Source organism: Antechinus flavipes, chromosome 3, assembly GCF_016432865.1.
Source record: "Antechinus flavipes isolate AdamAnt ecotype Samford, QLD, Australia chromosome 3, AdamAnt_v2, whole genome shotgun sequence".
NCBI classification, from domain to species: Eukaryota; Metazoa; Chordata; class Mammalia; order Dasyuromorphia; family Dasyuridae; genus Antechinus; species Antechinus flavipes.
This window is the reverse complement of record NC_067400.1, coordinates 474,774,117-474,800,389: the sequence shown is the minus strand read 5'-3', so window position 1 is coordinate 474,800,389 and position 26,273 is coordinate 474,774,117. Positions and strand designations below refer to the sequence as shown.

The following is a 26,273-nucleotide window of genomic DNA, read 5'->3' as shown; positions in this document are numbered from 1 at the left end:
AACTCATTCTGTTTTTTATCTTCTTGCCTAACAATGAATCTATGGATATTTTAATAATTTTTAAACTCCAGTTTGTCTCATTTTCCTTAACTATAAAATGGAGACAATAATGGCATCTGTCCTGCAGGATTGCTGTGAAAATGAAATAATATTTGTTAAACTTTATACAATACTTGGCACATAGTAGGTGCTATATAAATGTTCATTGTTATTGCTGTTGTCATTATTATTATAATTATTATCATTGCAATGTAATTAAGTACTAATCAATAAGAGTCCAGTCCTTAGAACATGAAGACATATTTTCTGCCTGTTTTTAATGCAACCACTTGAAAATTTGGGAAGTCAGTTTCTAACTAAGAGTAATTCTGGTGGAGGCAGAAGGTCTAATGATTTAGGAACTGCTAAATTAAAATTCAGTATGCTTACAAAAGGTACAATCTGCCCATTTCTCATTCTCTTTCCTTTATAACTGTGATGAGACAGGACTGCTTTGAGATAGTTTTGAGAGTTGGATGAGGGAAGAATATTGATCCTGTCTTCCACCACTCCAATGGTGTTTATGACAAAGCAGCAGCCTCTGTTTCTTTGTGGTTATTCTTTCCTGATATTGGATCAATGTGTGCTCCAAGGTAAACTTATCTAAGTATCAACCTTGTGAATCTAGGAGATTGAACATCTAGCATGTGCAGCAGAGCCAAGTGGAAACAACAGCAAAAATAGCAGAAGCCAGAAACCTTGGGAGGTGACTGAGCAGCAGCCTTGAGATGGATGTTCCCAGGTAGTGTTCTTGTAAGCACTTCAATGTCTGCATACATTGCAGGGTGATGGTTGCACATCCTTTCCTAGTAGCATCTGGGCCTAGGAGGAGCCAGCACAATAGGCTGTTTACAATGGAAATCTTCCCTTATTTTGGTACCCAAATTAGAAAGGAAGGAGAAATAACCAGTGGCAGTGGAATATTGGGCCAAATGGAAAAGAGTGATGTCCCAGCATTACAAGAGCAGCCTGACCCAGAAGTGATTGACCAACATGGCAGGAGTATATCTAAGGAGTACCTTAAGAGGACCCCTGGAAAGGAGAAAACTGCCAGCACCATGTAATTTATGTTTTCCTTCCAGAGATTTCCTTCATTAAGAGGAAATATTTATAACTATAAGTATTTGTATGCTTTATTACCATTTACTAATACAGTGGTATTAGTACCGTTGCTACCACTTACTACCACTATTCCTAGGAATCTTGTATATACAAGGAGAGAACGTGCTCCATATTTTGGGGATATGTTTTATAACAACTTTTTTTAGTACCTTCTCAGTAAATCTCTTTTCTAAAAGATAACTGAATTCAGTTGATTGATGGTTCAGGAGCTATAAAATTATAAATAACAACCCTCTAAAATCCTGAGAAAAGTAATAGTCAGATATTGTTTTGAGATATCTTCCTGGTCCAAATGGGAGTTGAGAGGAGCCCTATAGTAGTTGCTACATTATTACGTTTCTTAATTGCTTTACAGAAGGGTTGGAATGTTTCATACAATTACTAAAATTATGATACAGAATTGACAAACTATTGTCAAAGCAGATAAAAACAGGTAGAAGGCCATATTTGATCTGTAGATCTTATTTTGGGAATGATAATGCTTCATATGCTTATCTTTCCTTATCCTCTCCATTATTTACTATTTCCATCTTTTATTATCTTTACCAATTTGAAAGGTAAAACCTTGGAATCATTTTAATTTGTATTTTTCTTGTTATTAGTAATTTGAAGCAATAATTCCTATGTTGTAAATAGTTTATTTTCCTACATTTAGAATTATTTATGATATATTTTCACTACTTATCCACTGGAGAATGAGTCTTGGTCTTATATATTTATGTTAATTATTTTTATTCCTTGGTTTATCAGGCTTTTATCAAAGGTATTTGAGACAAAGATTTTTCTTAATCAATAGTTTTCCTTCCTATACTAGCTACATTAATTTTCCCTATAAAAGCCATATGCAATATGCATTTATATAAAATAAAAATTTCATCTTTTGTGATCTCTATTCTTTAATTAAAATTTCTGACCCTACCCACAATTGTGAAGTTACCTAAACTTTCTTCTTTCTCTTTCTTTCTTTCTTTTCTTTCTTTCTTTCTTTTTTCTTCTCCCTTTCTTCCTTCCTTCCTTCCTTCCTTCCTTCCTTCCTTCCTTCCTTCCTTCCTTCCTTCCTTCCTTCCTTCCTTCCTTCCTTCCTTCCTTCCTTCCTTTCTTCTTTCTTTCTTTCTTTCTTTCTTTCTTTCTTTCTTTCTTTCTTTCTTTCTTTCTTTCTTTCTGTCTAGGGAAGAAGGGTGGGGGAAGAGAGGGAAAAATTTTGAAATTCAAGGTTTTGCAAATGAATATTGAAAACTATTTTTATGTGTATTTTGAAAATAAAAAGCTATAATTAAAAATTTTAAAAAAGATTTAAAAAATGTGTTTTTATATTGCTTAGATTTACTCCTACATCCTTCCCACTTTCTTTCCCCCTAAATTATGCATTATAACAAAGAATTTAAAGGAGAAGGGAAAAAATGCAGCAAAGCCAATCAACACATCAAAGAATTTTGCTTCTTTATACAATATTTAATAGGCCTCTAACCCCAGCCACTACAAAAGAGTAGGAAGAGGGGCCTCCCATATATTTTAGGGTGAGACTTATTTTTATAATGTTACAACATTCAGTGTTGGTTGTTTTGTGGTTGTTCTTTCCATTTGTATGGAAAGTAGTCATTTGTTTCCCTGGCTCTTGCTTAACTTTGCTTTAGTTAATATGTGTTCTCCCTGTTTCTTTGTATCCAGCATGGCTCTTTAAGCAGTTATATTCCATTACATACCCGTATCACAATTTGTTTAGCCATTCAATCAAAGTCATTCCTTTTCAACAAATATCTTTAAAGTATTTTCTATGTGCAAATCAAAATGTTAAGCACTGAAAGTGATAAAAGGTTTCTTTTCTTTTTCACACTTTTATGTGAAGGAATTATATTTGTCTATACCTAAGATTGAAACTCATGAAAATTAGCATTGCCTTGTGAAGGTTCAATCAGGATGCCTGGCAGCTAAAATTAATTTTTTTCTCTATCTCATGAGATAGAGTATCCATTCTCTAAAGTTCATTTTACCATTAAGGTCTTATAATTTGTCTTCTTTTTGCATCCCTCTTTCCTCCTTTCTCTTTTTATTCTTCATTCATCATTGGAAAAAAATATTTCCAAGTATGTATTAATCCCTGCCCTTTGTAAAGGACAGATGAGTCACTCAGTGTATGGAGGCTTAGAGTGAGGAATATTTATCTTCCTGAGCTTGAATACAGCCTCAGACACTTACTTGCTATGTGATCCTGAGCAAGTCACGTAATCTTCTTTGCCTCAGTTTCCTCATCTATAAAATAAACTGAAGAAGGAAATGGAAACACATTCCAGTATCTTGGCCAAGAAAATCCCAAATGGGGTCACAAAGAGTCAGACATGACTGAAAACAGCTAAGCAACAACAAACAAAAGAGGTCATAGCCTCTTTCTTGAAGAATGCCTATTAAGTAAGGTTGAACCTATTACTTTCAAAAGATGATAGATTTAGTCATTCAATCACTCAGCAATCAATCAATAAGCATTTATTAAGCACATATTATGTTCTAGGCAATGTGCTAAACTCTGGAAATAAAAAAAGGGAAAAGCCAAGATATGATTATGTGTGTGTATGTGTGTGTGTGTGTGTGTGTGTGTGTGTGTGTGTAGGTATAGAGAAAGAGACAAGGAGATAAAGACAGAGACAGAGAGAGACAGAAAAAGAGAGATAAAAGGTAATCTGAGATAAGAAAGCACCAGACTCCAGAAGCATAGGAAAGCCTCCTATAGATGGTGAGATTTGAATTGGGTCTTGAAGGAAGATAGGGACACTAAGAGACAGAAATGAGGACACAACATTCCAAGTATGAAGGACAGCTGATACATAGGTATGAAGTTGTTGGAGAGACAGCAAATCAGTCAATGTAGCTAGATTATTAGAACAGGAAGGGAGTTTTCATTACACCCAGTATACTTAATAATTACCCTACTTGATTAGCATAGAAATAGTAGAACCAAGTAATTTTTTAATCATAAAAATCTTCTTGTAAATATTATTTTTCTTTCATGTGCTCAATAAGCAGATTGACTCCACAAGTTTTTCCATTTGCCAGCTAAGATAAGAGTATATTCTTGTTGACAGTACCAGTGATGCTAGTGATTCCTTGTTATCTTTAAAAAGCTGCCTTACAGTATGGGTCTTACCTCACTGGGTTATTAGTGAGGACTCCGAGGAAAGGTAGCCTGAACCAGGCTTCAAACCAAACTCTGACACCGGATTTGATAACACTAGTGGAATTAATTTTTTTTCTTTTTTCAAAAGCAAGGGAGGTTTAGGGCATAATGCAGAGAGTGTAGATGATCCTATGTTAGTATTTTCACCAGTGTACATTGTTTACATTGGAAGAATTATAAACAAAGCAGATGATAGACAGGTACAGATGTGCTGAGAATGTAGCATTAAGTGCCAGATGTTAACCAGAAATTAGGAATGATCTGTAGACACTATCATTTCTTAGAATCATAAAATCATTGCATTTTAAAAATAGGCAGGACCTTGGAGATTATTTCATTCAAATCTCTTTTACATATGAGTGATTTGAAAATAAAGAAATTTATCTAATTAATTAGCAGATTAAAAGATAACCCTTTTGAGAGATTTCTACTTAATTAATTGTCTTTCTAGAATGTTTTGGGCATAATTTCAAATTTAAGTCTACCTGATTCCAGACCTAGACTATTCACTGAACTGCTGACAAATTATAACATAATTTAATGTCTAAAAGTGCTATTGAGTATACCTAATTTTCCTTTTTTTTAAAATAAAAAAAACCCTTTTTTTTTTGGAGAAACACTTCTATACCTCCTTAGTTCTGGGTTGGTTTAAGGTTCTGAATGATAAAAGGATCATATATATGAAAAAAATGAAAGGATATATAAAACGATCATTATATATATGTATAAGATCATACTTTAATAGCAAGAAGGGATATTTGAGGCCATCCAGTTAAGTCACCTTATTTCATAGATTAAGAAAACTAAACCCAGAACAGTGAGATAACTTCTACAAAGTCATACTTGTTAGCGTATTTGAAAACAACTTCTTTGACTCCACATCTGGCACTCTTTTGACTGACAAACTCTGCTTCTACAGTCTTAAGATTTCTTAGGATATTTATTTTTAAGAGCAATTATCTTGTTTTATAAAGCATCTTATTAATCAAAAGCTAAATATATTCAAATTCTAGAATATACGAGTGTGTGTTTTAAATGAAGATCTTGGCCTGGTGGAGATGCTGAATTTTTACAGAAGAAAACAAAAAACAAAAAACTCTTCCAATAGGGCTTATTTCTTACAAATGCTAGGAAGAGGTTTCAAGCACCAAATATTGTGCGATTTTCAACTATTGTCTAAGACTCAGCACTGCTAGAGTGGCAATCTGGTTTTTTTTTTTTTTTTTTTTTTTTTTTTTTTTTTTTTTTGGCCAGTGGAACTTAAGAAGGCATGGAGGAAGTTTGCATCTGTATCAGTGATGAGGATACTCATCCTGAAGAAATTACACATCTTTTAAATAGTTGAAGAAGCAGCAAGTGCTTCAAATTCATACATAATCCTGAAGCGATTGAGTTCCCTTTTCAGTATTGCAACAGAATGAAACTGGCTCACCCACCATATGAAATAGAGCAACAGCAATGCTACTCTCCATCTCCCCACCCCATACTCCCACAGTAGCTTGGCTAGTGCGTTGCCATGGTTTGTGACCCCTATTTTCTAGGTAGGGAAACTGAAATGCAGAATAATCATGTGACTTGAACAAGATTCGTACTTTTGGCAAAATCACCATAAGAGAACGCTACAGCATCTATGTTAAAGCTTCCTTTATTTTTAATGTTTGTTCCTTTAGTGTTCCTCTAGATATTTGAAAATGTGGGTGATTGATTGAATTTTCATTATTTATTCCAATGACAGGTATTGTGAAGACATAGTCTTTTCCTGCCATCTTTTCAATTTAATGTTTTATTTTCTTAGAAACTGCTGTGAGAAAGAATAGAATAAATATTAATCCAAACATAGAGTGCTAAATTTAAAGCTGGGAAAGAAATCATTTAGTCTAATGTCCCAATTTTACTGAAGGGACAAAATTTTACAGAGTTGAAGTGACTTGCCCCAAATCAAAATCAAAGCAAGGGCTGACTCCCTGGTTCTTTGTTTCTGAATAAGGTGTATTTTGGATTTCAATTCTATGACATACTCAGTGTCTTCAGTTATGTAAATTATATTTCTTCCTTCTCAAAAAAAAAGTCACAAAAATTTGTGAAAACAGCAGCATTTTTATGTGTGTATGTGTATAAATAAAATTTTCATAATTAAAACTTCCTTGCCACTTTGGTTAAGTCTTGTTATATATTCTTGTTACAGAAAAGCTCAGAAGCTAGAGAAGTTTGGCATGCTCTCTCCTCAGGACTAATTTCTCATTAACACTTCCATTTTAGCCTGTTATGGAAATAAAAATCAATGACTTGAATGAAATCAAATAAAAATATTTTTTTTCTAGAACTTGAGATGTAGTTTTCTCACTGAATAGATTATGGATAAACACCCAATTTGATGATTTAATAAAATATCTACACATAATATGTCTTTGGGAAGGTTAAATCAAGTTATTTCTACTATTGTTATTTTAATTCTATTTGTTTGATTTGTCATTTATTCTAATAATGCAGGATTCTGTAGTTGACTTTAGGAGAAGGGACTGGCAAAGTGGTGAATTTTTGATCTTTAGTTTGCATTTGTCAAAACTTCTGATTCTAGCATTTTGCAAATGTGTCCTTGTGATCTATTATCCTTTGGCTGGGTTCTGCACCTCTCCCTCCCCACAGCAAAAGCAGGTGTCACATTGGGAAGTAGATTTCCTGATCTCACTTTGGTGAGAGCTTGCTTAGACCAGAGAGAACTTTCTCACTATATGTTTATGGGAATGTCTTCCAAAGGTACTACCGAGACATAGTCACTGGAGGCTGGGAAGCGTCTTTGTGGTTCCAACAGCTGTAAAAGGTTTGAGTCCCCTTGGCAGATGTTTGCTATCCTGGCCACTTCATTAATGTTGAAAACAAAACCCCTTACTATACTAAAGTTCTCCCTGCATGATTGACAGCTAGAGTGTGCTTCACAAGATAGAAACCTTATTATTGCTTAGAAAGAAAGAGAGGAGAAGGGATGTTGAAAAGGAAGGAGAGGGAGACAAGGGAGGAGAAAGGTAAGAATAAGCTGTTCTTGCTGAGAAGACAAAAAAAGGAGATGAAAAAAGAGAAACCAAAGCAAATCTAATAATAATGAAAACAACTGAATTCTACTTGGGAAAAGATGGTAACTTGAGCCCCATTTTATGAACTATTTCTCTATCCCTGATCAGAAGCCCAGAAACAGAATCAGAAGACCTTAATACCCAGCCTCCTTCCCTTGGCTAATTTTAAATGAAGTTACCAGATTTTAGATAAACCAATGTAGGGGTTGGGGAAAAAATGATAAATATTGTTTCCTTGGGGAAAAGGAATAGGTGAAAAGCAAGAACAAACAATGGGGGAGAATTTTGAGTAAGATTGGACAGCACCTTCCCCCTTGTCATGTGTATACTAACTTCCTTCCAATTCTTTCTAACCACACCCCAACCCCCAAACCCCATCCAAAAAGACAGAAATTTCTAGATAGAAAAAAATTTCAGCTACTGCTTTGAAAAAGAAAAAGAAGGAGGAAGAGAAAGAAAAAAGGAGACAGAAGAAAAGAAGAGAAGAGATAATGTAAAGGAAAGTGAAGGGGAAAAAAAGGCAGGAGAAGGTTAAGAGAGTTAGTAAATAAGACAGGAGATGGGCAAAGGAAGAATGTTGTAGAAAGAGGAGGAAGAGAAAGAAGGGAAAAAGAAGGGAGTTAAGCAGGAGGAAAGAAAAGGAAGAAGTAGAAGATGAAGGGAAGAGGAGGAAAAAGAAATGGAAGAAAAGGGAAAAGACAAGAAAGTGAAGAAAAGCAGAAATGAGAAAAAGGAGTACAAAAATAAAGGAGACACGAGAGAGAAGAGAAACAGAAATGGGGAGATGGAATAAGAGGAAAATGAAGAATGGAAGAGGTGATGGGGAATTTAATGAGAATGAAGGAAAAAAGAAAATATATGAATGAAAGATAAAAAAAGAAAAGCAGTGAAGAGGAAGATTCAAGAGAAGAGAGGAGAGAAGAGAGGGAAAAAGTAGAAAAGGAAGGAGGGAGGGGAAAAAAGAAAAAGAGACAGAGTAAAGGAAAAATAGAATGGAAAAGAAATATTGAGGTCCAGGGAGGAAATGAATTGCGATAATTCTGAACTTCTGCATGGGTATCTTTAGTTGAATAAAAAAAATGAAACTTTGATTTGATATTGCCTGAGGCAATATGCTTGGAGATCTAAGCTTAACCAGGAAACCTAGTTCTGGTCCTGGTTTGGACTCAGATTCTTTTTTAGGTCCAAGGCAGTCCTGGAGATAGATGAAAGAAAAGACACAGATGAGAAACTTCTGTTTGGATTTTTTTTTTCTTTCTGAAAGCTGAGATAGAAATCCCTTACTTTGGATTATTTGTGGGATATAGACAGTGAGACAGAGAATTTCTAACTTGTTGCTGCGTCCAGTTGCTCACCTATACCTCTAACTAAACACTCGCGAACTATCTGGGCGGGTCCTGTTCGGTGGTCAGTAGTTTTGAATTGCTACTGCCAGCTAAGAGTTATCCCTGCGGTTCTTCACTGTTCTCTCTGCTGAGAAACTATCGGGGAAGAGTCACGTCCAAGGTTCCAAGTAGCAGGTGCCCCGGACCCAGGAATTGGATTGGCTTAAAATGGAAGAAAGGGTCTGGGGCCTCCGTCCATAACCTCTTCACAACCTCTATAGGGAAGACAGTATGTGAAGATTTTTACTATTTAAGAATACAGATTAACTCCAGCTTTTTTGTTTGTACTTTGGTTTCGGCAGCATTTATTGGAACAAAAGATGGGAAATAATTATTACAAACAGGAAACAAGAACAAAATGAAACATACCATCCTTCAAAATCCCACAAAAGCATTAGAATTTATATTTTAAACGGACCGCTCAGTTTTCTTTTTTCATACCTATTGCTTCCTTGATCTATTATTGCCTTAATTAAAATATTAACCTACCAATTGTCTTTTTTTCTATCCATGCAGAGTTAGTTCATTAGTTTGTTTTAGGGTATTAGTCTGCATTAGTGTTTGTCTATTAATTTAATCGTCAGCTTGCTATTAATCAATCTATATGCGTGTCCGTTCTGATCAGTAATGCATTGTTGCTTCCGGAAGATTAAGAGCGGAAAGTAATTGTACACTTTTCTCAACTCGAGGTGAGTGAATCAGAAACGGGACTTAAATATGTATGTTTCCGATCCTGCCTTACGGGCTATTGAAGTAGAGATCGAGGTGCTAGAGAAGAGAGGCATAGAGACGCTCCGACTTAGCTTTGCGCAAATGATTTTCTGGAAGACAGTTTAACTAAACCGTGGTCCCCAAGCTAGAGCCAGTAGAGATTTGAAATGTGTGGGTCCGTTCGGACGTGTGTGTGCGTGTGTAATAAAATCGCCAAACACGCATACGAAACAACCCCAAGGAGATAAAACAAAAGGATTTGAATTGTTAATATTTTTCAATATATTAAAAGGAACCCCAACATTTTTTCTTAGCTCTGGAAATCTTTACCTGCAACAAAACAAAAGCAAATCTAATTTAATGTGGGAATAAATAGGACAATAAAAGAATATGTTCTGTGCAGCCATCAGCGACCAAAGCCTGGAGAAAAACCCCAGAATCCAGTTTGGGATAGGGCATCTGCCATCAATTTTCAAGAGAGAGGTGAAAAATATGCTGCAATTTATGTGTTTTTGCTTTCAAACACACACACAGACACACACACAGAGACACACAGACACACACACACACACACACACACACACACACACACACACACACACACCCCTCTCCACAATAAATTTCTCGTGTTTTGTTTTCTACTACTTACGTCAAAGGGTAGAGGATGGACATTTTGGGATTGGGGGAGGTAGGAGAGGAAAGTGAAAAGTTTGAATCTTTTAAAAAATGTTCCTACCATAGAAAAAACACAAAAGCTACCGCATCTTCCACGGATATTGCGCGAGATCAAAGCCGAGTGGAAACGGGGAGGGGTGCGAGGGGCGACGAGAGGGAGAGGAAGAGTTGGGCAGCTCCGTAGGAAGCTTCTCCGGTTGCAACAAGAACAGGCTGACTCTTCAAAGTATGCACTTCGAGAGCTCTAAATAGGGACATCGTAACTTACAAACTTTGCACTCTCTAAGCTTAGCTTTTGGTTACTAGCTTTCCCTCCCTCCCTTTTGTTCCCCTCCCCAAAAAAGTTCCCGGAATCTCGGAAAGATAGAAAAATTACTTCTTGTGACTAGTAAAAGGAAAGACAGCCCTGGCTGCTCGCTGTTGGGGCTAGTTTTCTGGAGATAGGAGAAGCGGTCTTCTATAGAAAGGGGCGAAATGGTCAGGCGCAATGTGGGAGTTGGGGCGAGGACTTGCTTCCTGGAGTTTTCCTTAAAGGTATTACACTTAATGGTACTAGGAAGAAGCGCGCGCAGACACACACACACACACACACACACACACACACACACACACAGACACACACACACACACACACACCTGGAGTTTCTCCCAGAAGGGGGAGGAGGAGAAAAAAACCTAGCTGTATGAGTATCTTAAAATAGAGACTTGGGGAGAGAGAGAGATTGAGAAAGGCAGAGAGAAGGGAGGAGAGAAAGGAAGGGCGGAGAGAGACAGTAGTTGAGAGACACAGAGAGTCCCAGAGATAGGTGGTGGTGGTGGTGGTGGTGGGGTAATTATCTGGCGTTTGTTGGCTGGCCCTCCCCAAGCTGCTGCTCGGAGCAGCGACACAATGCAGCCGGGCCAAGCAGTGCAGGAAACACGCCGTGATTGACAGCTGCGCTGTCCCAAAAAGGCTCCCAAGAAGATGCTTATCGGCCGGTGTGTATAGGAGAGAAGGATAAGGCGCGGGCGCTGCACTGTTCCCCGCAGTGCGCGCGGAGCCCGAACCCAGCGGTGCACTGTCTGTCCCCTTCAGGCCCCCTGGAGGAGGTGGGGGTCCGATCCCACAGCCCCCGCCCCTCGCGCCCGGAAGACGCTTCTGCCTCACTCGCTGTCCCTCTGGGTGCTTTGGGGAGCGGTGCTTCGGCCGATTGGCCGCTCGCTCCACCCGGGCTCGCCATGCACTGCCACGCCGAGCTGAGGCTGAGCTCTCCCGGCCAGCTCAAAGCAGCCAGGCGGCGCTACAAGACTTTCATGATCGACGAGATTCTCTCCAAGGAGACCTGCGACTACTTTGAGAAACTTTCCCTCTATTCTGTGTGCCCTTCACTCATCGTCCGACCCAAACCCCTGCATTCCTGTACTGGTAAGACTTCCTAGGACCTTTCCTATTGTCAATTATATGCTCTCCCTTGAATTGCTGAAAACAGGGGAGTCCAAGGAGAGTCTTAACTCTTCCTCTGCAAGAGGTCACACTCTCCTATCTTGGTGAATTTGAGGGTAGGACTTGAACGGAGCTCTTAATCTATCTCGAGGAAATAATTCCCTTACGTTACTTGCTTGGGAATAGGTCCCTTTAATGATTCCAAATAATAAGCAGAAGGGAATTGTGAGTTCCTCATCCACCCTATGGAAGGTCAGATTGAAGGTTTAAGAGCTTCCTAAAGTATTTTCAGCTACTGACAAAATCTTGGTTTCTGTGCCTCAAGACATTGATTAAAATTTGAACTTGTTACTTTTCACTTTAATCTATTTTACCCAGTCCCTTGCTTTTACCCTTAAAAACCTGTCAAATTAGTCCTTATGCTTGCATGCTCGACCAAATCCGTAATCTGCCGAACTAGTTTCAGGATGATTTTCTTGTAGGGGAGTACTGAGTTAGGTAGTTGAGTGTGGAAAGTCTCTGAGTGTGTGAATTCGGATTTGTTTTGCCTAGGGCAAATAGTTTTTCTTTTTTTTAAATTCAAATGTGATATCCTTTCTCCCCAGTTATCGAGGATAATGGGAGATGTGAAGTGAACTTGGATACACATGCATATATCTATGCTGAAAAAAAGTTAATGTATATAGTTTAGTTTCAAAGATGTTTAAATAAACGTGCATTAATTTAATATCTAATAAATCATATTTTCTTGGCACAAATAGCTTGGTATGACTGAAATCCATGCTATCATTAAATACAGCAAAAGATTTTGTTTGCCCTTCCTTCTTGAAGAGGACTACAAAAATCTCAACACACCTCTAAATCAAAGAAGTCATTTGTGTCTGTGAAAATATGATACATTATGAATCAAATCATTTACACACCTAAAGTGAAGAGTGGAGCAAAATTATTCAACGCATTTGACAAGACAGCTTGGATTTTTCAGTCCAAACTTAACTTCTAGTGCCCACTGCTTAGAGTTTTATATTTCTGTCAAATCAGTTGCTAGTTCAGTGGGGTGATGAGTGAAATATGTAACAAATACAGTTGAGATGGGTTGTTAAACAATTTATTAAATGAGTTCAGATATAACATCTTAGTATATAACTAATCTTTAAAATGAGCATTCGGTCCGACACTCATAACTGGAATCATAAATAGCTTGTGGAGTATAAAAAATAAAAACAACTAACATTAGCTATAATTCTCCATTTATTCTCCAAAATTTATCAATTGAATATCTACTACTGTAGATGAGAAACATTTATTAGGCATGAGAGATATATTCAAATGTCTTAATTTCTTCCTGAATTGGAAAAAATGGAAAGTTCTATATGAAGTAAGTAAATAAATGACTATCTGGAGCAAAACCTGAGAAGAGGAATCTACTTAAGCTCTTCAGCTGGTGAATTTTCTTTTAGGAACAGTTTTGCATACAATTAGGCATTTGTTATACCAATGCAAACACAATTTGGAAGAAAATTGTGGAACAACTTTAGTGTATACCTGTACACCAGGACAAAAATGTGACATTAGAGTATATAGAGGTAGACCTTCCTGGGAGAGTCAAGAGATGATTTCCCAAGACCAAGAAACACTTTCAGGTATTTTGCCTGTGTTTTGACTTGTTAGACAATTGTTTTTAGCTTATAAAGACCATGGAATTGGATAGTTTCAGATCACCAGCACACAAACTGGCAAGATTATAGAAGGGAATAGCCCACAAGCACTATTCATCCTTTCTCCTCCTCCCCCACCCCCCATGACAATGATAAATAATTTCAGAAAACTTTGATCATCAGTTTTTAGAGCTAAGAAACTTCATCTCTTATTGAAACTTGTTTGAAATATCCCATAGAGGAAATAAAATGATTTATGCATCTTTCTGTGATTGCAATGCATTTTTAGTGTCTCTGACTCCCCATTCTGTGTTTTCAATATTTAGTAACTTTATTCAGGGGAGTGGATTACAATTGTCCACAGTCACTATCTTATTCCATCATTTCAGTCCTCTGGGACATAAAATTGTTCTTGGTTAAGGGTTGTGACTTCTCTTAAAAGAGATTTGTCTGATGGAAACTGGGGTCTGCCAAGAGAATTAAATTTATAACAACTGACTACAATGGTCCACACTTTCAGATCCTAAGCCCTCAGTGGGTTTACAATTACAGTTAAAGCCTTCCCTGCATTAGATCATGGGAATCCACTAATGACTGCTCAATAGTTTTGCAAATACCACATTTTCAAAGCATTTTTGTTGCCTTTAGAATTAGTACGTGCATCACAAATCTAAGACAGGATGAGCCTAATCCCTCTTTGATTGAAAGAAGCCACAATAAAGCACTGATAGCCGAAGTGAAAATAAGATTTTATTTTGCTAGAGTATTTTGCAGATGAAGATATTTCACACTTTTGGAGGAACCAATACACTAATAATCTCAGGTGGGCAACCCTCAATTGCTTGTTCAAATAAAAATTATCAGACATAATAGCCACATCATTTATAGTTTGATAGTTGAAATAATGAAAAAATAAGATAAACATGTTTCTTTCTGGTGGCAGTTTTTAAAACCCATAGAAGTAGATGTGATAAATGTATCAGTTGGAATGGAATTGAGAGAGCTATACCTATTAGGAAGCTCCCCTCAGTTAGTCAGACTAGTCCAATTATTTAAACTCTGTAAGCCCTGATATCAAACTCTGGTGCCACATCTCCTCAGGCAGAAGAGTTGATATTCAAGGAAACCTGAGAAATTGAAATATTTAGGTTCTCTAAAATTGTCATTTAAAAGTTCATTTCAGTTGCAGATGTGATCTCCTATACCTTGCACAAAGTTCACAAAATTCAGAAACTTAAATTTTTTTAGATTTGATTGAAAATTTCTCCTCAAACTTGAAACTGAGTTTGAAATAGAAAAGCCTTGCCTTGATTAAGTTAAGTTCAAGAAAACCAGATCATAGACGTTTTCTGACAGAACTTTTTTTTTGCCCATCTAAGCCTGGATTGCAGATAAAGGAGAAATTCTTTTTGTCCATGAATAATGCTTTCTTGTATTTATTATTCTGGAGGTTGGCAGAGTTGATTTTCTGTTTGGATTATGATTCAAAAACATTTAAGTTGATGTTATCTTGTGATTTAAATTTGGAATGCAGTATGAATGACCTCTACTGAAGGTTACAGGATGGACCGTCTAGTGACTGAAACCACAAAGCAAATTGGAATTTGTGATGTCAAACAATGGTTAAATATAGGGAATATATTGAGTTTTTTGTTTGTTGTTACAGTTTTTTGGCAGACGAGCTGTCAGAGGAAATTTCAGTATTTAGGACTGTCTTACATTCTACTTCTGTCTTTTTTCCTAGCCTTTGCTCACCAAGTTCCAAAGTCCTGGAATGGGCTATTTTTCTGTTCTTCCTAGTTAAGGCATTTTCTCTCCTCCATGAAATATTTTCTCTTTTTTCAACATCTCTGAAATATCCTTTTTTCTCCAACTGATCTCATTTCCTTCAAATTTTATATAAATAAGCACAATAGAAGCTTATACTTTTCTATCATTTTAAAACTTGCAAAACATTTCACATGTATTCCATGTGTTTTAATTGTTCATGAGATATCATCAGAACACTGTGCCTGAGCTTTTTCTTTATTATCACATTTGATTTTATATGACAGCTACTTGTATGTATGTCCCAACCCTTCTGTGAGATCCCTATTATTTAATGGTAAACTTCTTGAGATAAATTTTGTCTTATCTATCTTGGCATCTTTAGCAGGTAGCATAGTGCTTTTACACATAGTAGTTAATAAATTCTTTTAATTGAATGAAATACAATTTAATTGTATTCTATTTTATTGTAACCTACTGAATATAGTAATCTATTGAAACACCTCTATAGTTGGAATCATCAATGGTAACAGAATTACATTTATATAGTATTTTAACTACATTATCTCAAGTTAGCCTCATATCCAATGAGGTAAGCAATATCAGTATCCTCATCTCCATTTTAGAGATGAGAAATTGACCCCTAGAAATGTTGGTAGCAGCTAAATGGCAAAGTGGATAAAATGTTGGGTCTAGGGTCAGGAAGGCAACATTCTAAATTAAAACCTTGCTCAGATACTTACTAGTTGTGTGATACTGGGCAAATTTCTTAGCCCTATTTGCCTCAGTTTCCTCATCTGTAAAGATGATCTGGAAAAGAAAATGGCAAACTACTCCAGTATGTTTACCAAGAAAATACCAAATGAGGTCATGAAGAATTGGATACCATTGAACAACAGCTACAGAGAAGTTAATTTTAATTGACCCGTGCAAGGACACACAGTAAGTGTTCAAAGTAGATGAGTTGGAACTTAGTCCTTTTTGATGATAAATCTAATGATTTGGCATTAAACGAGATGTATTTCTTATACTTCAGGAAATTAAGGAGCAAATGCAAAGCTTCTTTACTATTTCCTTCATAGGAACAATTCATTTGAGTGCTTGACTTTAGTGTGTTCCCAGGCCTAGAGAGATTTTATATGCCAACTGGCAAACAAGTTTACAGTACAAATTATATGCACAGTGATATCATATGTTGACCTCTTCTCACATGATAGACAGGAAGTCTCTACTTTTATCACCAGAATTTTCCTTCTAAGCTGTTACCTGATTGTTGATTTTTTTTTTTTTTTTGGTCTCTCTCTTCCTTTCCTGGACTGTGCCACTACAATCTCTGGTGCTCCTGATAAGACTTCTCCCCTAACCATAGTCACCAATTCTCACCTTAGACCAGGGCTCATTCAGAATGAAGGCTTTAGACCAGGGCTTGTTCAGAATGAAGGCTTTGCAGCAAGTCTGAAATACCCCAGGGGAAGAGCTGGGAAAGATGAAACTTCATGGCTCAACCATCCTCTCACTCGACACTGCTGACCCTTAAAGGTCTGGTTAAGATCTTGACCGGACCTTTGGCAGAACTGCTGGTACACTTGGTCCTCATTCCCCATTCCGACTCCTTTCGCCCTCTCTATTGCTGAGTTGTGTCTGGGTGATCCTCTTAATGGCAGATAATTTACTTCCCTGTGTGTCCAAAGATCTATCCCTTGGGAAAGGGTGATGATATAACCTTTTCATACCATTTCCTTTTGTTGTTTGCACTGAAAACTCTTAAAGATCCTCAAAGAGGTTGCGTGCTTGCTTCAGAAATTGCATTCAGAGAAGTCAGAAGTCAGAGAAATTGTAAGATTTCATCTCAGTTCAGGCTAGGGAGCAAGAGTTTTCTCACTGGAAGTTTTGGTCTGAACAATGGAAAGGAAAAAGAACCCTAATCCTTACTGGAGTCCTCAGAAGGAAAGAGGGATACAAGGAGCTGGCTTGGACTGGAAAGTGTCTCAGCGGCTCTAGATTCTGGAATTTCTGGTACCCCACATCAGAGAAACCACAACTGTTAAAACTGGGTAAATTTTGTTTCTACTGCTCAGCCTCTGGATATTGGGAAAGGTGAAAGATTGCAGTGAAGGTAGCAGTGGTGGGTGTGGAAATGTGCTCCCTGGATATCCCCAATTGGAAATTAATTTCCCCCTGGAAACATTGTTACCTCTGGTGCTTAGAACTACTTACCTATCTTAGTTTTGCAAGCACTTATATTTCAGGCACTTTGGATTATAGAAGCTTTTGTGGGCTGGCCTGGGGAACCTAATCTCATATGTAACACTTGATACAGGAAAATTCCTTCCTGGTTTCAAACAACCTACTTATAAATGAAACTTGGATTCTCAAACCACTTGTAAGCTTGAGTATTCAGACATGATCTCAAAATTTATGTTTTAAGATACAAAAGACTATGTTTTAAATATTCCACCTAAAATGACAAAGTTGATCATTTACCCCCATAACTTTTGACAACTAGGTCAGAACCTAATAAGATAGAAGATCTTAGCCAAATATGACTTTTGGAACAGAAGGGAGGTTAAAGATCATTGCAATCAATTGCTTCAGAAAATTCTACTTCTTAATGTGCCAAGGTAATTTTTGGGAGGGGGTCCAGTTTTGTGATTTTTTCATGAGGAGAATTCCTATTGAGGAAACATCTCAAGCTGATGCAGATCCCCAACTAATTTTTAACTTAGATTTTAGAAAATTTCCTTAAGTGGTAAGAGATTAAGGTATGGTCACACAGGTACTGTACTTTAGAGACTGGTCTGGAACCCATGTCTGCAAGTCAGACTTTCTTGCCACTGAGTCCCTCATGTGGCTTCTCTTACAGTAAAATGCTTTATGTATAATGTTTCACAAACCTTAAAGCATAATACAAAAATGAGTTATTATTATTGTAATGGGGGTGGTTACAACAAATAATAATATTTCATTTTAAGTCCATATTACTGCCACCATATTTGTTCTCCAAAGGTCAAGGAATCAGAAAGGTAGACCCCCACTAAATTATCTCCAAGGCACGGGGGAGAGATAATGGTAGATAGCCACTCATATCCAGGGTATAGCTAGCCAATCAATTTAGTGAAGAATTTGGGGAAGGGTTGGTTCATGTCATGGCATTGAGAACATTTTATCCTCCAAGCATGAGGAAAGAATACATTCCTTAGTTTGTGATTCCTTGTGAATTTCTACCTTAAAGAACATGCCCACTTGGAATGTAAAATGAAATAAGCAGCAGGAGTGGGTATCTTCTTTGGGAGTGAAGGGATTGCTACTCTCTCAACATGCTCGCTATAGATTTTTTCTTCTTTTTTTGCTGAGGTAGTTGGGGTTAAGTGACTTGCCCAGGGTCATATAGCTAGGAAGTGTTAAGTGTCTGAGACCAGATTTGAACTCAGGTCCTCCTGACTTCAGAGCTGGTGCTCTATCCACTGTACCACCTAGCTGCCTTCATGTGAGCTCTAGATTTTGCTAAAACCACAGCTCCTTTCAGATAACAGGCACCAAATCCCATCCCTTTGTCTGGGAACTTGAGAAATGGGCACTGAAATGTTAATGGAGAAATGCAAAATGGGGGCTTGGAAAATGATCATTATCAATCAGCATTTGTATTTTGGCCAGGGGCAAATTAGGTTATTATTGTAATTACTCATAACTCCTAATCTAGATGCCATTCCAAGGGTAAAGAAATCAAGGAGTATGTGCCAGGTCCAGGTCTTCCAAGATCAAGATGAAAAGAGCTGGGACTATTGAGGCAGAGCCTTTTTGGGGTCTGTACCATAGCAAAACTTTCTGCTTTCCTAATCTATAGAATCTCTTGGCTTTTGGTTCAGTTCAACTGAGTTTTATTGATTGCCTGTCTTTCCTCAGCTCTGATTCTCACCCCCATTCTCCAAAGTTAAGCAGGAAATATTTCAGTTTACAAGCTTGAAACTACTTTCAAAATATTTGCAATCCCCAAAGTCATTCAGTTTTATGAATAGTTGTTCTAGTGTATGTCCTATTTGCCAGCACTCTTGTTGATCAGGTGGTCATTTGGATCATTCATATTTTCCTAAATCCCCTCCATGCCTCTTCAGCTCACAGGTAGATTAACTTGGGAAAAGTAATAATTACTACAAGTCTAAATCCTACTGGAATCATTGCAAACACTTTTGGGGGTGGTCTCTTCTACAAAAAAGAATTAGAATCAGGAAGATACTGACAATTTAATCCCTAGTATGTACTCTGTGGCATTTGCACTCCAAAACCGACCTATGGGCTATATCACCCACAAAGTTATCAGGTTAATATCCTAAGTGTGAAATTGTGTGTAAAATCTATTATGGAGTGAATTTCCTGTAAATACATCATTTGTATCTTTTCCTTGGTGATTGAATTTCAGGCACAAAGCTAAGAATATTTGTTAGGTTTGACAAATCATCCCTTCTTTTGCTCCTTTTGCTCCCATCGAGATATAGATGGAACAAAAAGTCTTGGATTAGTTGAAGAAATTAATGAAAGTAGTATCTGTCCAGAGATAAATTAATTTGACCTTTGCCAGAAAAAGGAGTTTTTCTTGTAAACTCGGGAATCCTCTGGAATTCAACCTGAGAGCCACTGCTGCCTAAGAGTAGCTATGGAACAGCTGAAGTTTTAGTCTTAGGATAATGTCTTCCCGTGCAGACAGAAAAGACATAGATCCAAGAAAGGAAACCTCCTTTTGCATAGAAAGGTTGCAAGTTCTTTAAGAGTGGGCTCTGTCCAGGGCCTAACATTTCTCACTCTTTTGGACTATGATAAAAGTTAATTTAGAAACTTCCAAAAGCAAAATGTCTATTGCTCCCTTTAAAATTGAGGGTGGAAGTGGAAGAATACAACAGAAAAACCCAGAGGCCCTGGTTGTCAAGTTCCTCAAGTTTTAACAAGCACAAGGGACCGCTTATAATTTCTGTGTCCCCATTTGGTTGAACAGTCATAACAAATGTTCACCATAGGGGGGCTGCCGTTCCTGCTGTGCATCATTACTGAGACATAGGTGGAACTCTGGGGTTTTCAATGAGAAGAACAGAGCTTGCAGATAATGTCTGAAAGGAATTAAACAAGTTCCAAGTCTTCATGCACAATTGTACATTATGCTGAGTTTTGATGTTTAGTGAACTGTCACCACTACTGCATTTTGGAATGGATTCATTTCAGTGTGATTCCAGAAATATAGGTTCCCAGAGATCCCTAAACTATCTGGGCATCAGATCCAGAAAAGTCAGCTTAGGTTATCAGAGGACTATCTGACAAAGCCAGAAAGCACACAAAATTCTCCCAAAGCATGCTAGTGGAGTGACCAATTCTTCCTGGAAACAGAGGCATGTGGATCAAGAGAGGATCACTGGGGGCAAACATTTGAATACTTTAAAAAAAGCATTGTCAGTTTTCAATCTTACTTGGGGCCTGACTCTATTCCAGTTCCCTGTGAGGTTGTAATGGGTCTTTTCTTTTCAGTATGGAATGCCAAAAAAGAAATCAGAATTTATGTGGCAGGGGAACCTAGTTACAATTTCTGGTAGCAGAATTAATGAATTAAAATTAACCCTCTGGTTCCAAACTCACTACTATTATTTTTAAGTATCAACCACAGCAAACTCACAGGGTTTTATTTTTACAACTGCCTAATAGCATTTTTGGAGGGGTGTTTCTGATGAAAGTCTTGTAAAATATAAATGCTCTAAATAAAAACACAATTAATTTTTCATTATTGAGTCTAATCATCATTTGGGTCTTTGTATATAGTAATTTAATTTCATGAAAATGGAAACTTGGCACACATTTAATAAAGAAAGCAGCACACCTAGATAGATATCAGGAACTGGACTAATTACATTTGGGCTGGGATTGAATCTTAAATATGATTGTTGTAAAAGAGACAGAGATGACAGAAAACCCAACTCTGTAATCACTTTGGAAAGTCTGTAGCTTCTTTTGTGCTGATTGAAATTGAATATGGGGTGGGTAGTGGTAATTCTGAGCATTAGATGATGTACAAGTACATTTGAAATGGGTCCTTGCCAATCACCAATTGCATCTGGTGGCATTGCTGTTTGACAGGCACAAAGGGACAGCTATATATGCTTCCTGACTTCAGTGGCTGGGTTCATGAAGATGAACACAGCCTTCTTATTAGGAAAGGTCAAGACGTGGCTTGAACCAAAGCCAGCCCAAGTCTCTGAACACCAATTTTAGAATGGTTGGAGCCTAGGCACAGAGGACTTTACAATGAACACTTCCCCAGACTGTAGCTGGTGACACAGGGAGCTGCAAGACTTTGTCGTGCCCTGTTGCCCTGGAAGCATTATTTCTTGATTCTACCCTGGGTTCATTTCATACGTTCACAAACCAGTAGCTCCTGCCCATATATTTATTAGGGGTAGGTGTGTAGTAAGGTGTTCTCCTTGGCAATGTGTGGAAGGTTTGGGCTCTAAAATGGCTATTGCCTGGACCAGTAAGATTTTTGGTCATTCTGGCATATTAAACAGTCCCTTTGCTGCTTGATTTAGCTCTGCCATGATTATGTTTTCCCCCTTTATTTTCATCATTCTCAGATCACTTATATGACCAGTGACTACCAGAAGCACTTCTATAATGCTTTGAGGTCACAAGAGTGTTTCCATCTCAGGAAATACCTATTGAAAGCCTGACTGCTAATGTCAATTCACTGTCTCCACCCTATCCCCTACTATCACTATGACTGTTGAACTGTTGTCTGTTATGTCTAGAACAGAGAAATTAAACTGCAGCAAATGTGTACTACTTATAGTTGGATTTAGAAACCCAATATAGGCAGGACCTTCTAGAGTTGGCTTTATAAAGCTTCCCTTAACAAGACAGAAAATTCTAATTTTGTGCTTCTCTCCCTTCTTGGAGTAAGAGCCCAGAATAATGGTATTCAAAGTGTTGTCTGGGAAGTCTGGAGATTCCTGACACCCTTTCAGGAGGTTCACAGAGTCAAAATTATTTTTATAATAATATTATAACATTAAATTTCTAAAATGGTAAATGACAGACAGAAACCACAAAAACAAATGTTCTATAGGGAGTCCTCAATAATTTTTAAGAGGGAAGGGATTTTGAATTCAGAAAGTTTGAGAACTACTGTTCCAAAGATGGAGTCTGCTTCCTGTAGCATAGACCCTGACAGGGAAGTGTTGATGTATATAAAATCTTACCTACACCCTATGTCCCAATCTCATCAGGCAGATAAATTAAGTCATGTTCTAAGAAAAAAAATCAGTGCAACAGTCCATTCTCAAAACAAATTTATGATTTCAATCATAGCTAAGATTTGCCTCAGAGCCTCTATTTAAGGTACTTCATTAGAGAACTAAAGTAAAATCTATATACTGTATACTCCAAGTGTTAATTAATATCTTTGTCTTATGGATTAGTTAATGGTTTTCTTAATTATTTCTTGGTCCTGCAAGAAAAATCTATCAATATTTACTCTTATTCATCTTATACACTCAAAAGTACATTACATACAAATATACTTTCTTATTGGCCTCAGTAAAATCCTGCCTCACAGTTCTAATTGCTAAATGATCTTTGTTCATCTTAGTTGATTTCTGATCTCCTAATTGGTGTATTGGTTTCTGATCCCCTAATTCATGAGTTTTAGTGGATGGGTTAATGGCATTTTTTAATTGAAAACCTGTTCAAGGATTATTTTCCAGCCAATTGTCTTTTTCCCAAAATAAACAATAATCCTGACACTTGAGAACTTCATATCTTTCTGATAATATAAAAATTCTAAATGAATTGCCTGCCATGAAGGCAAGACAAATATGCCTTTTTAATTTTCTGGTTTGATTGTCTTTGTTTTAATATTTGACAAATATGGCCATATCCTATCCTTGTCTTCAGCCCAGCACAAATGTTGGCATTGACACTTTAAATTAAAAAAAAATTGTTATTGTTGTTAGATGATTGTTAAGTGATAATACTGACACAAAATTGCAGAGTTCTGCTTTTCTCTGATGTCTAATAGTGATTTTATAAATGTCTTTAAAAAACAGAAGAGAAAGTTTAAAGGTTAAGATGGGGACCAGAAATTAGCAATAAAAAAGGCACATTAGTTCTTGAACCAGTGGCAAGTCCACTCCTTTGGTGGAGTCTCATTCTGTAGAATGGGTGCTCTGGTTACACCAATATAAATTGGAATCCATCCATACTGTGTTGTTCTAGATGATTCCTGTCCCTGTTCTTTCAGAAATTTTCAGAGAGGATCTATCCAGTGTGGTTTCAGTCTTTTAATATTTTGTGACAAAATGTCAACCTTGGCTGAAGTTGTTATTTCTTGTTCTTGCTACTTGGTAATGTATAGACCTGGGCTTTTGTTGCTTGTGACCAATTTCCCACTGCTTTACAGAACTGAGTATAACCTGCAATGGATGGGTTCTATTACTCTCTAAAAGTTTTACTTAAAAGATGTGTTCTAATAAACAAGATTTTTTTCATGGGAAAAAATTTACAAATTGTAGATGTTATAGCTTGAAGGGGATCTTGGAGATCAAACTGACAATATAGGCTTAAGTAATTTTGATAAAAGTTAAATATAAGTTCTGTAGAGAACTTTATCTTCCAATGCAAAAATAAATTAAATAAATAATAAATGAATGAAATGAATAAATAAATTAAAAAGAAATGAAATAAGTGACATAAATAAACAAAATAAAATGAATTAAATGTTACTATAGTTAGGACAGTTGAAATTTTTACAAAATAATTTTCTTTTGAGAAAGGAAGATTGAGCAATCACTCTGAGATAACATTCTGATTATTTGTTCTCTTTATATAAAGAGAGTAAACATGTTATATGTTTACTTGTTACCTTCTCCACTAGAATATAAGCTCATTGCAACTAAAGATTATCCCACTCTTTGTATTTGTATTCCCAACACCTGGTATACTGCCTAGCAAACAGTAAGTGCTTACTAAAATGTTTGTTGGTTGATTGTGGCATTATCTGCAGTAGTAGATAGACTTTAGACTTGACATCAGGAAAACTGTATTTAATCCCATCTCATCGTGGTCGAATTGCTTTCTCTGAACCTCAATTTCCTTATTTGTTAAACGTATATAACAGTTGCACAACCTAACTTCACAAGATTGTTGTGAGAAAAGCATTTTGCAAACTTAAAGAACTGTACAAATGTGAATTATTTTTATTTGCTATCATTATCAAATCTGTGAGGAGCCATAAAGATTATCTTGTCCAATCTCCTCATTTTATAGGTATGGAAAGAAACTAAGACTCAGATAAGTTAAATGCCTTGACCAAGGTTACACAGATAAGAAATAGCAGAGATCCTCTAAAACCTGTTGCTTTTTCATTGACTGTCCCTCAAGCTTGGAGCAACTCTTGTGTTTCCTGACTTTCCAGCTTTTTTCAAGAATCAACTAAAATCTTCTCTTCTGATCTTCCTTGATGCTAGTGTCTTCTGTCTGAGATTATTTTCCATTTATATTGTATATATCACACACAGTTGTTGGAATGTTTCTATCCTTAAAGAGCTTCTTAAGAGTAAAGACTTAGATTTTTTTTGTCTTTCTTTGTATCCCCAGTTTTTAGCACAGTGCGTGGTGCACAGTCAGCACTTAATAAGTGCTTGTTGATGATGATAGTCAAGCTGTTCCCTTAAACATAACAGAGAGACACATATTACTGAAATTAATGTCTATCTCTATGGAACTGAAGTCAATTCCCCCATGACCAAAACGACTAGTGGGTCTGATTTAATGTAGCCATGGGTACTTCTGAGTATTAGGTTACTTGCAGAACAGAGCTTTGAATATTGTCTGTGGCACCCCAAGATTTATGTCAATTTTAGCTCAATCTAATTCTGTTGCATTTACAGATAAAATCCTTTTGTCCCTTTATAGTCACTGTATTATGTTTCATTTCATATAATTTATAAAAAAAATTGGAAGCTTTGAAGAAAAATAAAGTTCTGAAAACAGGTGATGCTGATTTCTTCAAGGTGAGAGATGTGTGGTTTTCAGTCATGTCCAACTCATTTGGGGGATTTTTGGGCAAAGATCCTGAAATGATTTACCATTTTCTTCTTCAGATCTTTTTTACAGATGAAAAAACTGAGGCAAACAGGGCTAAGAGACCTGCTTAGGGTCACACAGTGTTTGAGGCTAGATTTGAATTCAGGAAAATGAATCTTCCTAACTCCAGGCCCACTGCTTTATCCACTGTGCCTCCTAGCTGCCCCAAGGGATTTTGATCTTTTTAGGTAGTTTGGTTAAAATTTCTCTCTGACATTTTCCTCTTGAATGGGAAGGATGGAGATGTATTTCACAAAGGCTTTGGATTTAGATTATCTTCTTTTAATAAACAACTTCACGAAATGATTAATGAAGTTATACAGAGGAAGTCATTCATTATGGACCTGAAGGAAGGGGAGAAAAAGAAGAGTATGGAATGAAGACGATGGATTATGATGCTCCAGGGTAGATTCTTAGTCTTCAGCTGCACTGAGATTTTGCAAACCTTTCATTTTTTCTCAATCAGCAACTTTTGAACCTGTTTGTTTTTGTTTTAAAGGAACGTAGCAAAATCTACCTTATGCTTCCTAGTAAATGAGTGTTTTTCCTACATCCTAGAATGCCACTAAGATGCCTTTAAATAGCTATCATTATTCTTTATTTTGCTAAATTTTTCTTTTTACTAAACTCCAGTAGACAAAAGAAATGATCTTATTTAACTAGTGAATGAATTTTATTGTCTCTGAATATCACGATAACTCAGTATAAACTTTGGCTCTTCTTGTTTGTTTTGGAAAGAGCTTTTGGATTCCCTGCTTAGGGAATTCCAGCATATTATAAGGAAAGATTATCCTCCTGGAGTCTAATATCTTTGTTTTAGCTGCACACACACTCTCTGAAACAGAGTATATTTTCATTTTAGGGAGCTGAGTGGAGAAGACTGGCCATTGATTTTGTAAGATTTTTGGGAGGAAAGTGTAGTCTGTTGTCTAACAAATAGGGTGTGTATAGGATTCCTTTTAAAACTTCATGGTGAACCTATTTTTTGGAGGTTTGCAAGTTTTACAGGTAGGAAGGACTTAGGAGATCAGCCCAGTTTTCTTACTTATTTAAAATATCTGTTCACATTACTTACTAACATTGCAAGATTTCATCATTGTTCTGATGATGATTCCCTTTTTTTTCTTTTCAAAAATT

General features: G+C 36.7%; 1 protein-coding gene across 1 annotated transcript in view; it reads left to right on the top strand.

The window, feature by feature from the left end:
- The first annotated feature begins 10,943 nt into the window (after window positions 1-10,943).
- Window positions 10,944-26,273, top strand: part of BARX2 (BARX homeobox 2) — a 78,783-nt gene continuing 63,453 nt past the window's right edge. Inside the window, exon 1 of the mRNA XM_051986686.1 lies at window positions 10,944-11,577. Within this exon, the coding sequence (XP_051842646.1) occupies window positions 11,391-11,577 (187 nt within the window). The 5' untranslated portion in view covers window positions 10,944-11,390. The remainder of the gene's footprint in view (window positions 11,578-26,273) is intronic.